The sequence below is a fragment of the Prionailurus viverrinus genome, chromosome C1 (assembly GCF_022837055.1).
Source record: "Prionailurus viverrinus isolate Anna chromosome C1, UM_Priviv_1.0, whole genome shotgun sequence".
Taxonomy (NCBI): domain Eukaryota; kingdom Metazoa; phylum Chordata; class Mammalia; order Carnivora; family Felidae; genus Prionailurus; species Prionailurus viverrinus.
The window spans coordinates 113103967-113118863 of record NC_062568.1 but is presented as its reverse complement, the minus strand read 5'-3'; the positions used below and the strand labels follow the sequence as shown (position 1 = coordinate 113118863).

General features: G+C 39.4%; 1 protein-coding gene across 2 annotated transcripts in view; it reads right to left on the bottom strand.

The window, feature by feature from the left end:
- SPAG17 (sperm associated antigen 17) overlaps nt 1-14897 on the bottom strand; it is a 235344-nt gene that overhangs the window by 122339 nt on the left and 98108 nt on the right. For both annotated transcript variants that reach the window (XM_047871565.1, XM_047871566.1), the window contains exons 12-17: nt 14732-14845; nt 13775-13925; nt 10314-10541; nt 10000-10218; nt 2896-2957; nt 2194-2307 (exon numbers count right to left, since the gene is read on the bottom strand). In XM_047871565.1, coding sequence (XP_047727521.1) covers nt 2194-2307; nt 2896-2957; nt 10000-10218; nt 10314-10541; nt 13775-13925; nt 14732-14845 — 888 coding nt within the window. The remainder of the gene's footprint in view (nt 1-2193; nt 2308-2895; nt 2958-9999; nt 10219-10313; nt 10542-13774; nt 13926-14731; nt 14846-14897) is intronic.

Below are 14897 nucleotides of genomic sequence, written 5' to 3'. Positions count from 1 at the left end.
TACCCATCACCCACCCTCTCCTCCCTCCCACCCCCCATCAACCCTCAGTTTGTTCTCAGTTTTTAAGTCTCTTATGCTTTGGCTCTCTCCCATTCTAACCTCTTTTTTTTTTTTTTCCTTCCCCTCCCCCATGGGTTCCTGTTAAGTTTCTCAGGATCCACATAAGAGTGAAACCATATGGTATCTGTCTTTCTCTGTATGGCTTATTTCACTTAGCATCACACTCTCCAGTTCCATCCACGTTGCTACAAAAGGCCATATTTCATTTTTTCTCATTGCCACGTAATATTCCATTGTGTATATAAACCACAATTTCTTTATCCATTCATCAGTTGATGGACATTTAGGCTCTTTCCATAATTTGGCTATTGTTGAGAGTGCTGCTATGAACATTGGGGTACAAGTGGCCCTATGCATCAGTGCTCCTGTATCCCTTGGATAAATTCCTAGCAGTGCTATTGCTGGGTCATAGGGTAGGTCTATTTTTAATTTTCTGAGGAACCTCCACACTGCTTTCCAGAGCGGCTGCACCAATTTGCATTCCCACCAACAGTGCAAGAGGGTTCCCGTTTCTCCACATCCTCTCCAGCATCTATAGTCTCCTGATTTGTTCATTTTGGCCACTCTGACTGGCGTGAGGTGATACCTGAGTGTGGTTTTGATTTGTATTTCCCTGATAAGGAGCGACGCTGAACATCTTTTCATGTGCCTGTTGGCCATCCGGATGTCTTCTTTAGAGAAGTGTCTATTCATGTTTTCTGCCCATTTCTTCACTGGGTTATTTGTTTTTCGGGTGTGGAGTTTGGTGAGCTCTTTATAGATTTTGGATACTAGCCCTTTGTCCGATATGTCATTTGCGAATATCTTTTCCCATTCCGTTGGTTGCCTTTTAGTTTTGTTGGTTGTTTCCTTTGCTGTGCAGAAGCTTTTTATCTTCATAAGGTCCCAGTAATTCACTTTTGCTTTTAACTCCCTTGCCTTTGGGGATGTGTCGAGTAAGAGATTGCTACGGCTGAGGTCAGAGAGGTCTTTTCCTGCTTTCTCCTCTAAGGTTTTGATGGTTTCCTGTCTCACATTCAGGCCCTTTATCCATTTTGAGTTTATTTTTGTGAATGGTGTGAGAAAGTGGTCTAGTTTCAACCTTCTGCATGTTGCTGTCCAGTTCTCCCAGCACCATTTGTTAAAGAGGCTGTCTTTATTCCATTGGATGTTCTTTCCTGCTTTGTCAAAGATGAGTTGGCCATACGTTTGTGGGTCTAGTTCTGGGGTTTCTATTCTATTCCATTGGTCTATGTGTCTGTTTTTGTGCCATAAATGCCTGACTCTTGATCTCGGCTCGGGTCATGATCTCCGGTTCATGAGATCGAGCCCTGCGGCAGGCTCTTTGCTGACAGCGCAGAGCCTGCTTGGGATTCTCTCTCTCTCTCTGCCCCTTCCCACCCTTGCACGCATGAGCTCTCTCTCAAATAAATAAACATTTAAAAAAATGTGTGGATCTAAAACTTTGATGTCAGTAGTTAAAAAGAAAAAAGCAAGTACAGGTTTTTGCATAAGATGTATACACAGAAAATGTAGGGTTACTTGTTATTTTGCATGAGCACAAGTTCTGTGGCCAGATTTCTTGGGTTCATATCTTGCTTCTCTCACTTGCCAGCCATGTGACCTTGGGCAAAAGTTACTCTTGGTCAAGATGTCTCAATTTTCTATTATTTACATAGGTTTCTACTTCAAAGGACTGTTGCAAGGATTAAATGAACAAATAATACTTACTAATCATTGCTAGAAAAATGGTAAGTGCTCAATAAACACTAGCTATCACAGGTTCCATTGACCTGTAAACTGCATCAGAAAATACTTTGAAATGTAGTGAAAACTCCGTAGAACTGATAGGCAATATGGGAAAAATAAGATTGCTTTCCCATAATGCCTTACTTTTGTTCTTGGAAAATATGTGCAGCAGTCATGTCTATTTCCTTTCTTCTTCAAGATTTTATAAAAACATCCCTTTGGGTGGAGATTCCCTGGGCGTGCATAGCTCGATCTGGGAATACATTCATTTTAAAGCTGAAGTAAATGGGAATATTGATCAGAAGTAGATCTGAGAGAGTGACCTAGAAGCGAACTGTTCTAAATCATACCATGACTCCCCAGACCTGTCCAACCGTCTCCTGGAGACTCACGGTCCATTAATACCTGAAGCAGAACTTTCGGTTTAAAATGTTCAGTGTAACTCCAGTCCATTAAACTGCGTTGTTGCGTTTTCTTTATGTCCTCCAGGTCTGCTTCCACAGTCATCTTCTTGGGTTTCTAAAAAAACCATAGGAGTACAATTTCAGCTTTAATTTGTTCAAGTCCAAATAGAGCCCTCTTGGACTCCATCGACTAACCAGCATGCACTCCATTTTAATTGGGGAAATCTGCATATGTATAAATCCATATGGCAACATTTTAGGAGAGCTGCTGCCAGAAAGAGTATGCCTTTGAGTTTTTTTTTTTTATGGGCAACATAATCTAAATATTTTTATTGTTAGGTTATACTCTTCTGAGTCCTGTTAGCAATTATAGGCAGGTTTTCTGAACTCACTTCAAGACAGCATTAGTTCTACATGGCTGTATGGTCAGCAGGTGTTTGTGAGGTTGCCAAGCCACACTGTCTAGAGAGGAGCATGGAGCTTGGAAGTTTTGCTTAAGCCGCTAGTGAAATTAACTCCTTTCTCTCCAGTTGGAGCTGGTCTGAGGATGTCCGAGTAATCCCCTTTCTTATCCTGCTAACCATCTCCTTTGTGTGTGTGTGTGTGTATGTGTGTGTGTGTGTGTGTGTGTTTCTCACTCTGGGTCACAGTTTTCTCAGATCATCTTACTTGTATCTACACTTATAGGAAAACAATTCCTTACCTTTTCAAGAGGATCAGCCTTTGTGACTGCTTCATCTTTGATCTCATTGTTCGTGGTCTGTTCTGTAAATCAAAGACACCAACATCCAGTTGTGTTTGGGCTTTGTTCTTGCCTTTGTCAGTGCTGTGCCTTTTTGTTGCCCATATGATCTATGTTTCTGTGCTGAAAAGGTAATTCCTGAAAGGCATGTTTCATGCCTCCAAAAAGGTGTTTGTGTCAATAATTCTAAATCAGTGTCTACCTAGAAAAGTTATACTAAACCCTTGGAAAAGAACCCAGCTTCCTCTATGATACATTCCTAAATCATATCAGATAATTATGCTTTCAGGCTATCTCCGTCACTTCTAAAAATGTACCTGTACCTTTATGAGTTGCAAATATTCGCTGATTAAACTACAGCTCTTGTGATTCTGAATCTCTCATATATAAATGGATAAACTATATAGCACATTCCCAGTTTGACCAAAGAAATGGAGTGGGTGATGAATCTTGGGGTAATGTATTTGTGATGCCGCTGAATAACTGAGCCAACATGGCTTTTTACCAACCTTAGAACAACAGCAAATTAATCGCTGCATAGTCATATATAAAATGGTCCCACCTTCACTCTCCAAACACATCCCTTCCACTCGCGTTTTGCTCCTTCCTCTCCAGGCTCTCCAGCTTGCTTGCTGTGTCTTAAAGTTTTTACACTTGCCTTTCATTCTGTCTTGCTTTGCTTTTAGATAATCACTTGGTTCAAACCCTTATTTCATTCATATTGTTACTCCAATGTCATCTCTTCCAGGGCTTTTCTGCCTTTCACCCTGTTGTATTTTTAATCATGGCATTTACTAGCATCTGATAATATTTACTTGTGTCTATCTCTCCATCTTGGATGTGAATTCCTGGAGAATAAGAACCTGCTCTTATTTTCTGTAACTGTACCCCGAGTGCCCAGCACATGGTGGGACTTCAGTACAGTCGTTCTGATTGAATGAGGGAAATCTATATCATATAATAAAACTGGAAATGTATCTAAAGCCATACAGAGAGAGAAGAACTGTGGAAGAAACCCAAAACAAAAGCTTATTTTAGGGTAAGCATAAGATTCAGCTTCATTCTGTGGCAAAGAGAACTGTATCTACACCTCTAGTGGGAGTAGTTAATCATGTCTACCAAGGATAGACCAATGTTTTTCTTTCTTTTAGGAGCATAGCTACTTACATTTTTGCTACTAGTTTCATCTTGCCTTGGGCTGGTGAAGGTGATGGCATGAATGTTCCATTTTGATTTAGGGGAAAACTATAAAGTCAATTCAGTTCAGTATTTATATAAATACATCTACTCAAGAGAAAACTCGGGCCAACTATAACTCTAAATAGACCATGATGTCCCTTGTGTCCCTAAAGCAATTGATATGAAATCTGTGGAATAAAAATTATTCTATTCTGTGGTCTGCCAGATTTCCGGGAGATTTGATATTCCCTCCTGTGTCTAAGGATCTAGCAGAAAAAGTCTCCAGTTTAGAAAATATGTTTTAAAAAATTGTGCATCAGTTATTTTGTCAAAGGAAAGAACATTCTAAAACCAATCTGAACTCTTTATTTAATAGTAGAGTAAAAATCATTTTTTCCTTTCTTTCTGATTCTGCCTTCAACCCCATAATCCTTTGACAGTGTGATTCAGTAGTTTTTGACACATCTGGAAATGGATGCTTTCTCATCCCTTTGAAAAACAGCTTTCCTAATCTGTTTTACTTTAGAGATAACAAGATCCCTCTGCAAAGCAGTTACTTTATTAAAAAAACACCCAACAAGCATAGAGGGCACATCTAAACCCATAGCCTCACGGTTATCAACTCTCAGGTTTTTCATAAATATCCAATAGGCCCTGTCAAGTTCAAAAACAGTATCAGATGGAAATCCAGTGTTTGGTTAAGAAAAGCACAAATATTCAGTCCTTCACATCCAGCAACAGGTTTTTATATGTATTTGATGCTAAGATGGTTTTGCAGGAAATACGTGAACAATTTCTGCTTTGTTTCAAACGATTTCAAGTGGCTGCTTTAGAAGTACGATTCAGAGTCGGGGGGGCACGCAAGACCAACAACAAGTTCCCTTAGACACAGCAGCCATCATGGGGCACTAAAGCTCAGCCACCCTCCCCTGTCTAACTGTAACAGTTCCTTGATGGGGGTCAATACACACCCTATAGGATCCTTTACAGGTTGTGGGGGTTCAGCTCTCAAGGATTGCTCCGTCTCTAGGACACACTATCCATTATAGCATTTTTAGCCCCGAAGATTTAGAGTTGCTCAAATCATCTACTTTCCACCAGGATTTGGAACGCTAATTTACATGGTCTGACCACCAGGTGGCAAAAGTTGCCTGAAGAAAACTATACACCAGTTGCTCTTCTAAAGAAAAGAACAAAACACAAAGGAAAAAACCTCAGGCCTTATATCTCTCCTGGCTTATTCTGGATCCATATTAACACAAAGTGACTTCTTTGTCATACATTTACATTCCCACAGGATGCACTAATGCCATAAAATCCCAGATTAACTTATTTGGCTTAATTATTTTTGTGAGCTAGGCTAATACGTAAGGGCACTTAGAACAGAGAAATAGGAAATCAACCCTTTTGGGAAGTAAGACCCAACGGTAATAAAATCGAGTTAAGTATCAGCATAAAGAAGAGACCATGAGTGTGGCTAAGCCCATAGACAAGAAATTTCTGGAACTGAGGAAGCCACAAGACACAGCACTGGTTTGGAGTTAGCTCTCTGTTGGAATCCTGACTTCCTCCTACTTGTATGTAGTTGAACAAGTTACTTAACCCCTCTGGTCCTCAACTCCTTGTCTTTAGAATTGGGATAATAGTATCTTACTCATAGACTTGAAGTTTATATTGAATACTAGTTAATATATGTAAAATGTCTTAGCATAGTGCTTGGAATATAGCAGGGCATTACTAAATAAATGTTATATCCTTCTCTCCTCTGTTCCCCTCACCCTCACTTATCTGCTCTACTAATCAGCAATCAGATTTTCCCTAATTCTACTCTATCAATGATTTCCTCTTTTACCCTCATCTAAGTAAATGAAAATGGCAAGATGACTATTTGGTCAATACTGACTTGGGGCTCCTGGCGGGCTCAGTCAGTTAATTGTCCAGCTCTTGATTTCTGCTCAGGTCATGATTTCATGGTTTTTGAGATTGAGCCCCATGTTGGGCTCTGTGCTGACGGCATAGAGCCTGCTTGGGATTCTCTCTCTCTCCCTCCCTCTTTGCCTCTTTCCTGCTTGCAATCTCTCTCTCTTTCTCACAAAATAAATAAATGTTTAAAAAAATACTGACTTCACATCTGTTCTCTTATGGCACTGATGACTTACTTTTGTTTAATGCTTTTTAAAATTATGAGTTATAACACATACAGAGAAGTACATAGAACAGAAATGCTTAGTATCGTGAATCATGATGAAGTTCCAGCACTGCAGACATTTTATGTGTGTCCTTTTATAACCATGACCTCCTTGTTAAACTATCATATTAATCCTGAATTTTTTTGTGTGGATCATTTTGGGTTTTCTACATACACAATATTTACAAATAGTAATAGTTTTGTTTCTTCCTTTTCAAATCTTACATTTTCATCTCTTTTTCTTACCTTACTGAGTTGGCTAGCATCTCCAATGTAATACTGAATACAAGTGTTTATAGTATATACCTTCCTGGTGTCAAGGGAAATCTTTCAACATTTTATCTTGATATATAATGTTTGTTGTAGCAATTTAAGAATAAACTTTACAAGGTAGGAAATTTTTCCTTCTATTGCTAGTTTGCTAAGTTTTTTTCCATGAATTTCTAGAGTTTTAAGTGCCTTTTCTGCATCGATTGAGAATGATTATATAATTTTTCTCAGTGTGTTAATTGATAAATTATATTGATTTTTACAATGTATGTTTTTTCTCTATTCCTGTTATAAAAACAACTTGCTTGTGATGTATTAGTATCATTTTGTATATTGCTAGATCAGCTTACGTATGTTTTATTCAGGATTTTTGCATCTGCGTTCATGAATCTGTTTGATGTATAATTTTCTTTTGTAGTACTATTGTTGACAGTTTGATTTTAAGGCTTATGCTAGCTTCCTAAAATGAGTAGGGAAGGATACACTTTTTTTATTTCCGGGAATAATTTTTAAGGTCAAAATTATTTCTTTTTTGAGTGGTATCACTAGTAAATAAGAATATTTGCGTTGGGTGTGTCCTTTTGGGGAGGATTTTTATATTTTTACTTATTTATTTTATCTATCTATCTATCTATTTTATTTGAGAGAGATAAAGAGAGCACAAACTGGGGGGAGGGGCAGAGAGAGAGAGAGAGAGAGAGAAAATCTTAAGTAGGTTCCATGCTCAGCATGAAGCCCAATGTGGGATCCAATCCCATGACCCTGGGATAATGACCTGAGCTAAAATCAAGAGTTGGACACTCAACTGACTAAGCCACCCAGGCACCCTGGAGGATTTTTAATTATTGATGTAATTTATTTAAACAATTACAACACTATTTCTTCTTGAGTCACTATTGGTAAGATATACTTTTCTAGTCATTTGCTCATTTCATTCTTATGTTTAGTGGAATAAAGTTGCTCATATTCTCTTATTATCTTTTACATTTCTGTAGGATCAGAACAAAGTCTGTTTCTTTATTCCTGTTGATTTTTATTCCTGTTATTATTATTTATGCTTACTTTTTATGTGATCAGCCTTTTCAAAAAAAATAATTTATCAATTTTAAAAGTCTTTTCAAAGAACCACACGGTTATATTATTTGTTCTTCCTTGTTACATCTATATTTTATATCTTAATAATTTACTCTTATTTTATTTTCTTCCTTTTACTTTATTTGGATTTATTTTGTTCATCTTTATCTAACAACTTGAGGCTGATGTTTGGCTAATTAATTTTTAGCTTTCTTTTTAAAAATGTATTCATTTTTTTTTAATTTCTTTTTATGTTTATTTATTTTTGAGACAGAGAGAGACAGAGCATGAACAGGGGAGGGTCAGAGAGAGAGGGAGACACAGAATCCGAAATGGGCACCAGGCTCTGAGCTGTCAGCACAGAGCCCGATGCAGGGCTCAAACTCACGGACTGCGAGATCATGACCTGGGCTGAAGTCGGACGCTCAACCGACCGAGCCACCCAGGCGCCCCAAAAACGTATTCATTTAAAGCCGTGAACTTCTCTCTGAGTATCCCTTGCTTTAGCTGCATTATAGAAATCTTAATATTCAGTATTTCCATTACTATTCAACTTGAAATATTTCTTAATTTCTATTGTGACTTTTTCACTGAGTGAGGTGTTTTGCAGAAGTATATTTCTTAATTTGGAAATTTTAGGTATTTTCCCGTTATTTTTTTTGTAACTAATGTCCACCATAATTTCACTGTGGTATGAGAATATACTCTGTAGTTTTGATCCTGTGAAAATTTGCTGATACCTGTTCTATGGCCCAGCATACATTTAATATTTTTAAGATAAGCATACCTGTGACCTTTAAGAAGCTATAGTATTATGGAAACTTAATACAGACGTATGAATAATTGTAATAAGTAGTAGGAAATGATCATTAATGCTATAAAGGGAGCACAGATTAACTGTGACCACAGGAATGCTAAGGGAGCCATTTCTAGCTGGACACATCTAACAAGGCTTCGTGGAGGTGCCACTGAAACCTAATTGTAATAAAAAAGAAAGCTCTAGGCGAAGGGTATTGTGGAGGAAAGACACAGATTGAAAACAGCAGGCTGTGTAGAGGAAATAGAGCCTAATTCTGTTTGGCCGGAGCATGGGATAAGTAAGCAAAAGGGAAAAAGTGGAAAAGATTTTGGAAAAGTAATTTGGTACGACTGGAGACACATGGTACAGCAGGCCAAAGAATTGGGTTCTATTAGTAGGGAGCCATTGAAGTTTGTAAGCAGGAAACTAAGAGCTGTATTTTAAGTGATTAATCTGACAGCTATGTATAAGATAGCTCAGTAAATTTAGCATAATAGTCTCCTATGCTTCTATACTTCCTAATATAACATTTATGATGCTATATTCTAATTTTTTAATGTGTTTTTTTGTGTGTTTTGTTTTGTTTTGAGAGAGAGAAAGACAGAGCATGAGCAGGGGAGAAGCAGAGACCGAGGGAGACACAGAATCTAAAGCAGGCTCCAGGCTCTGACCTGTCAGCACAGAGCCTGATGCGGGGCTCGAACTCATGAACTGTGAGATCATGACCTGAACCCATGACCTGAGCCAAAGTCGGATGCTAACTGACTGAGCCACCCAGGTGCCCCTATGATGCTATATTTTAGAATAAGAGTCATTAGCTGAGCTATAAGGAGGAGAGAAAGGGAATCAGTGTTCTTCACTGAGCATTGATTTTGTACCAAGCTCTGTAGTAGGCAGTTCACTATCTTATTGCAGGTAGTTTTAAAATAATTTTTCATATAATCACAATAACCCTATGAAATACTAATGAGGAAAGTTTAATTACGTTCACTCACTATATTTACTCAGGTAAGAGTGCACTATTTTAAAAACAAGGGTTGAAATAACAAGGACTCACTCAGTAGCAAAGTTTAATTAACCAAATACCTTAGATGTTAAATAGTTTTTCAACTGAAACAGGGGGGCATTTAAATTTAGATAATGTTTCTTTTTAAAATTTTAAATGTATTTACTTGAATTCAAGTTCATTAACTTACAGTGTAGTATTGGTTTTCAGAAGTAGAATCCAGTGATTCATCACTTATAGGTAACACCCAAGGCTCATCCCAACATATGCCCTCCTTAGTGCCCATCACCCATTTAGCCCATCCCCCCACCCAATACCCCTCCAGCAACCGCCAGTTTGTTCTCTGTATTTAAGCGTCTCTTACGGTTTGCCTGCCTCTTTGTTTTAATCTTATTTTTCCTTCCCTTCGCCTACATTCATCTGTTGTGTTTCTTAAATTCCACATATGAGTGATAATGTTTCTTGAATCATTTTTTGGATTAATACATTCTATAACAGTGTCTACACACACACACACACACACACACACACACACACACAATTACTCACCTGACGGCGCAGACTGGCACTGAGTCCTCAAGCTGGTCTCCTGCTCTGACAGCTCTATATTTTCATAGTCTAAGGGTTCCTTGCTGTTTGGGTCAGACTGCTTCATTTTGTTAGAACCAGACCGACTAGGGTCTGAAGGTTCTTTACTGACCTCATCCTCTTGCACCAACACTGACCAATTCTGATCCACAAATAAAATTCTGTCTTTGGCTTCAGTATCTAGTCAGTTTAAAGAGACTCCATTAGACACAATGCTAGAAAAATCAACAATCATAAAACGGAAGAATGCTTTTGGTTCCCTCCACGCACTGTACCTGTTTGGTGTTTGGCCTCTTGGGTATTCATTTTCATGATGTATTTCTGCCTTATCTGCTTAGCAAATCTGGCAGGGTTGTCCCACGGTATGTTGGACATCTCAGAATCTGTTCCATACATCATCTCAGAAGGCATTAGTATGCCTTCTTCATTAACCTCAGAGAGTTTCAGGCTCTCAAAAGTAAACACTTTGAAGGCTCGTTCTACTTCATTCCAGCTCAAGACTTCTGTAAGAAAGCAAGAACTATATGCTGCTAGGAATGCTTTTATTACCACATGGTACAGGGCTGACAGAGGGGCGCCCAGAGGGTCTGTCCACCGCAATGACAAGGCAGTCATATCATGATGGGTGTTGACCTGACTTTAAACATGGGCTTCACAGTTCTGCAACAAATGTCAATAGATGCCTAATAATAAGAAAGCTGCACAATCAAGGTATAATCTATCAGGATAATGTTCACAAACTGCTTCATAGCTTAATCAGTATTAGGTGTATTAGTATTAATTCACACGGATTCTCCAGGGTACCATATTGATTGAATATGTTTAAAACTTATGGTTTGTAAGCAAAAGCACCTTTGCCACTGTTATAATTTGAAACAAACTACTCACTTGTATCTAACTGTTACATTCAGTAGGTTTTACTGACCCTTAGGGCTCAGAAAAGGCCTCTTTTCAGCCACTTGAACTGGTGGGTGAAAATAATAATTGCACTTCAAAGGTTATCAGCTTTCAATTGGCCCTATCCGTTTGTGCTTTTTTAAAAAATTTTTTTCTTAATGTTTTTATTTATTTTTGAGACAGAAAGAGACAGAGCATGAGCAGGGAAGGGGCAGAGAGAGAGGGAGACACAGAATCGGAAGCAGGCTCCAGGCTCTGAGCCATCAGTACAGAGCCCGATGCGAGGCTTGAACTCACAGACTGTGAGATCATGACCTGAGCCGAAGTCGGAAGCTCAACCGACTAGCCACCCAAGCGCCCCTCCATTTGTGCTTTTATTCTCTTACAGTATTTATTTCATCCATCCACTTACTCACTCACTTACCTGCTCACTCGTTTTGTTTTCTAAGTATTAGGCTTTGTCATAGATGCCTCAGATTCAAAGAAAAGATTTGGTTCTTGCACTTTAGAAGTTCAAACTAGAGAGGTATGAGGTAGGTATTAGCAAATAATCATGGGATGCAATGAGGAAAAGTAAAATGATAGTGGCAGATCAATGATTCTGGGGTAACCTCTGCTTTTTCTCCAATAGAACTAAGGGCATGTGTTTTTGGAGAAATCATGAGGAAATTCAGAAGAGAAACAGGGAAGGGGGAAAAGTTACAGAACTGAGGAAGGTTTGCTCATTCATTCATTTTGCAAATATCTTTTGAGCACATATTAGTGGGCAAGGAGTATAGTAAAAGCTGTGACCACAGCAGTAAACTAAGCAGTGAACTCCTGGTCTTATGGAGTATCCATTTTGGTGACTGGAAACAGGGTAAACAGAGAAGTGTATACCATATCAGAGATGATAAGAAGGATAAAGCCAGGTGAGGGGATAAAAAGTGACAGCAATTGGGGAGGGGCTTTATATATATATATATATATATATATATATATATATATATATGTAAGGTAGTCAGAGAAGTGGGAGAGCAAGTTCTGTGAATATCTATCTGGGAGAAAAAGTGACAGACGCAGGAGAAAGAGTAAGTGCAAAGACCCTGAGGCAGTGGGGTGACCAACATGTTCAAGGAATCACAGTGAGGCCAACGCAGATATAATGGAGTGGAACAGTGAGAGCTTGACAGGTGATGAACTCAAAATATGGATGGCAGAAGAGTCTAGATTGTACTTTGAGTGACACGGGTGGCCACTAGAGAATTTTGAGTTAAAGAGGCACATGGTCTGACTAACGTTTTAGAAGGATGATTCCAGTTATTGCATGAAGCAAAGGCTAGGTAAAAAGGTGAAAGGCTGTAGACCAACTGGAAAACTATTGAAATAGCCCAAGCGAGAGGCGATGGTGGACTGGGCTGGCATCACTGAGGGATGCGGTGGGATTGGTTGTGGGGCATAAGAAAAAAAGAGGAATCAGAAATGACTTGCAAGGTTGTGGAAGAAAATAGTTGCCATTTAGTGAAACAAAGAAGACTGTGAAGGGAGAAATTTTGGGGAGTCAAGAGTTCGGTTTTGGATCTGGTAAGTATGAAATGCTGAAGGAGGGAAGAGAAGAGGAGAAGCAAGGGTTTGGGATGAAACCCATAAGTGGGATGTGTGTGAAGTTGCAATGGTGGCAACAGACACAAGAATTCTACGCTGCCGTGTAGGACAAGGTAGAGAGAGAATGGAGGCAGAAGAGGAGGTGAGGTGTGGCAGCACACAGGCAAAGGACAGATGTTCTCAGGAACATCAGGAAGAGAGTGGTTATGTCAACAACGGTCTCCACACACCCAGGCCAGCAGGCTATTCCCTGCTTTTCCATGAGGAGACGGCATGACAGTATTGAAAAGATTTTGGTTTTTTCTCTGTTATTAGGCTTACTTAAAAGTTAAAGAAGAAATCGAGATGAAAATATTTCATGATTTGCTTAAGGGGAGAAACTGAGGTGCTTTTTCTCTTCTCTGGGTCAAATGCTTTCTTGTCCAATAAAGGTGTCTATGCCATTTCATATTCCTTTTTCTTTTTTTTTTTTAATATTTTTTAATGTTTATTTAGTTTTGAGAGAGACAGAAACAGAATGTGAGTGGGTTGGGGCAGAGGGAGAGGGAGACACAGAATCCGAAGCAGGCTCCAGGCTCCGAGCTGTCAGCACAGAGCCCGACGCGGGGTTCAAACTCACAAGCTGTGAGATCATGACCTGAGCCAAAGTCGGACACTCAACTGACTGAGCCATCCAGGAGCCCCTCATATTCCTTCTTATAAGTAGGAATCTATCTGCAGATTGCCTCAAGTGGAAATAAAGATTTTTAAGGAAATGATTGTATCTCAAATCTCAGTGAACTCTGCAATGAGAAGCTGATTTTAGATTCTCCAAATTACCTCCAAGAGCATAAAATGGCCCCTCCCCTTGCGAGAGGAAGTGAACCTGAATGGACACACTCTCAGCACCACACCGCCAGGGGGCTCCCTACTCAGTGCTTTAACCTCAGATAGAGATCACCATGTCTTCTCCAATGATGCCAAGGAGGGGGACACGGGGTGGCGAGCGGGGAGAAGGAAGAAAGGAGCAGATTATTCTTGTCATGGAAACACGATGGAAAGAAAACCCAGTGTATCAAATTGAAGAATGTTATGCATCACAGCTATCACGCTATCGCTAATGACATTATCCAAGGTAAGAAAATCAAAATACCCACCTCAGTCTCTGAAAGGTCTTTAAGTAATCAAAATACTTTTTGCAAATAGGAGTGTAATCTTAAGAAGCACATATGACCATAAATGAATGAGTTCAAGCTAAGACAAAGAACGTACTCACCATTTGTACAGAAGTGCATGAGCTCATGAATTGTAGCTAGACGCTTAGTGCTGTTCCATGGTGGGGGCAGAGGGAATTTAAGGAATTCCCACAGTGGCAACTTGGACTGCATCTCCTGCTCAATTTGAACTGGGTCAAAATTCTTTTGGTCCTGATGAAAAAGCGCAACATGACAGCAGACATTAGAGTAAGCTGTCAAGTGCCTTATGCATATGGAGAAGGCAAAACCTGATACCTTTGCTCTCATTATTTGGGAACAGGGGAAATCAATGGTAATTGGGGAAGACAAAGTGTTGGTATTTTGCTGAAGGTCAAAAAAGCTCGTTCTCACTTTGCCAGAGGTTCCTGGTGCACAGAAATGATGGATTCTTCACTCGCTGTGACAAACTGCCAAAGTCTCATATGCATTCATCTCTCCCTTCTGGGATTCTTCTTTGGCCTTCACTAGTTTTTCACATTAGTAAGATATTTAAAGCCAGTAACTAGAAGGTTTCAATGCGAATTTGGTGTACTCAAATCAATTTTTTAAAACGTTTACATATTTGAGAGAGAGACAGAATGCAAGTGGGGCAGGGGCAGAGAGAGAGAGAGAGAGAGAGAGAGAGAGAGAGAGAGAATCCCACGCAGGCTCTGCACTGTCAGTGCAGAGCCTGATGCAGGGCTCAAACTCATGAACTGCAAGATCATGACCTGAGCTGAAGTCGGACACTTAACCGACTAGGCCATCCAGGTGCCCCAGTGTACTCACAATCAATTAAATGGCTAATTGGACCCTTATAATTAGGCAAGTTTTCTTCGCTCCTTTATGTGTCTCTATTTTCAGAGGTCTCACTTTGCAAGCTCTTTGAATGTTACTTTTAATTAGCACTGGTAAAACTAACTGCAATTTCTTCAACTGAATAATTACAAATGGGCTTTCTTGCATCCCTTCTCCTCTGGGTAATCCAGTTTTATTACCTTCAGTGCGTACTTCTTGTGGGCATGTGCATCATGATAGTTCAATAGGAGAGGGCCTTTGGGCACTGCTCTGCTTTCATGTTCTTCTTCGGATAAGAATATTTCATGGAGATTCTATTCAAATTGAAATACATTGACTTAAAAAGAGAATCTGTACTTTTTCAAA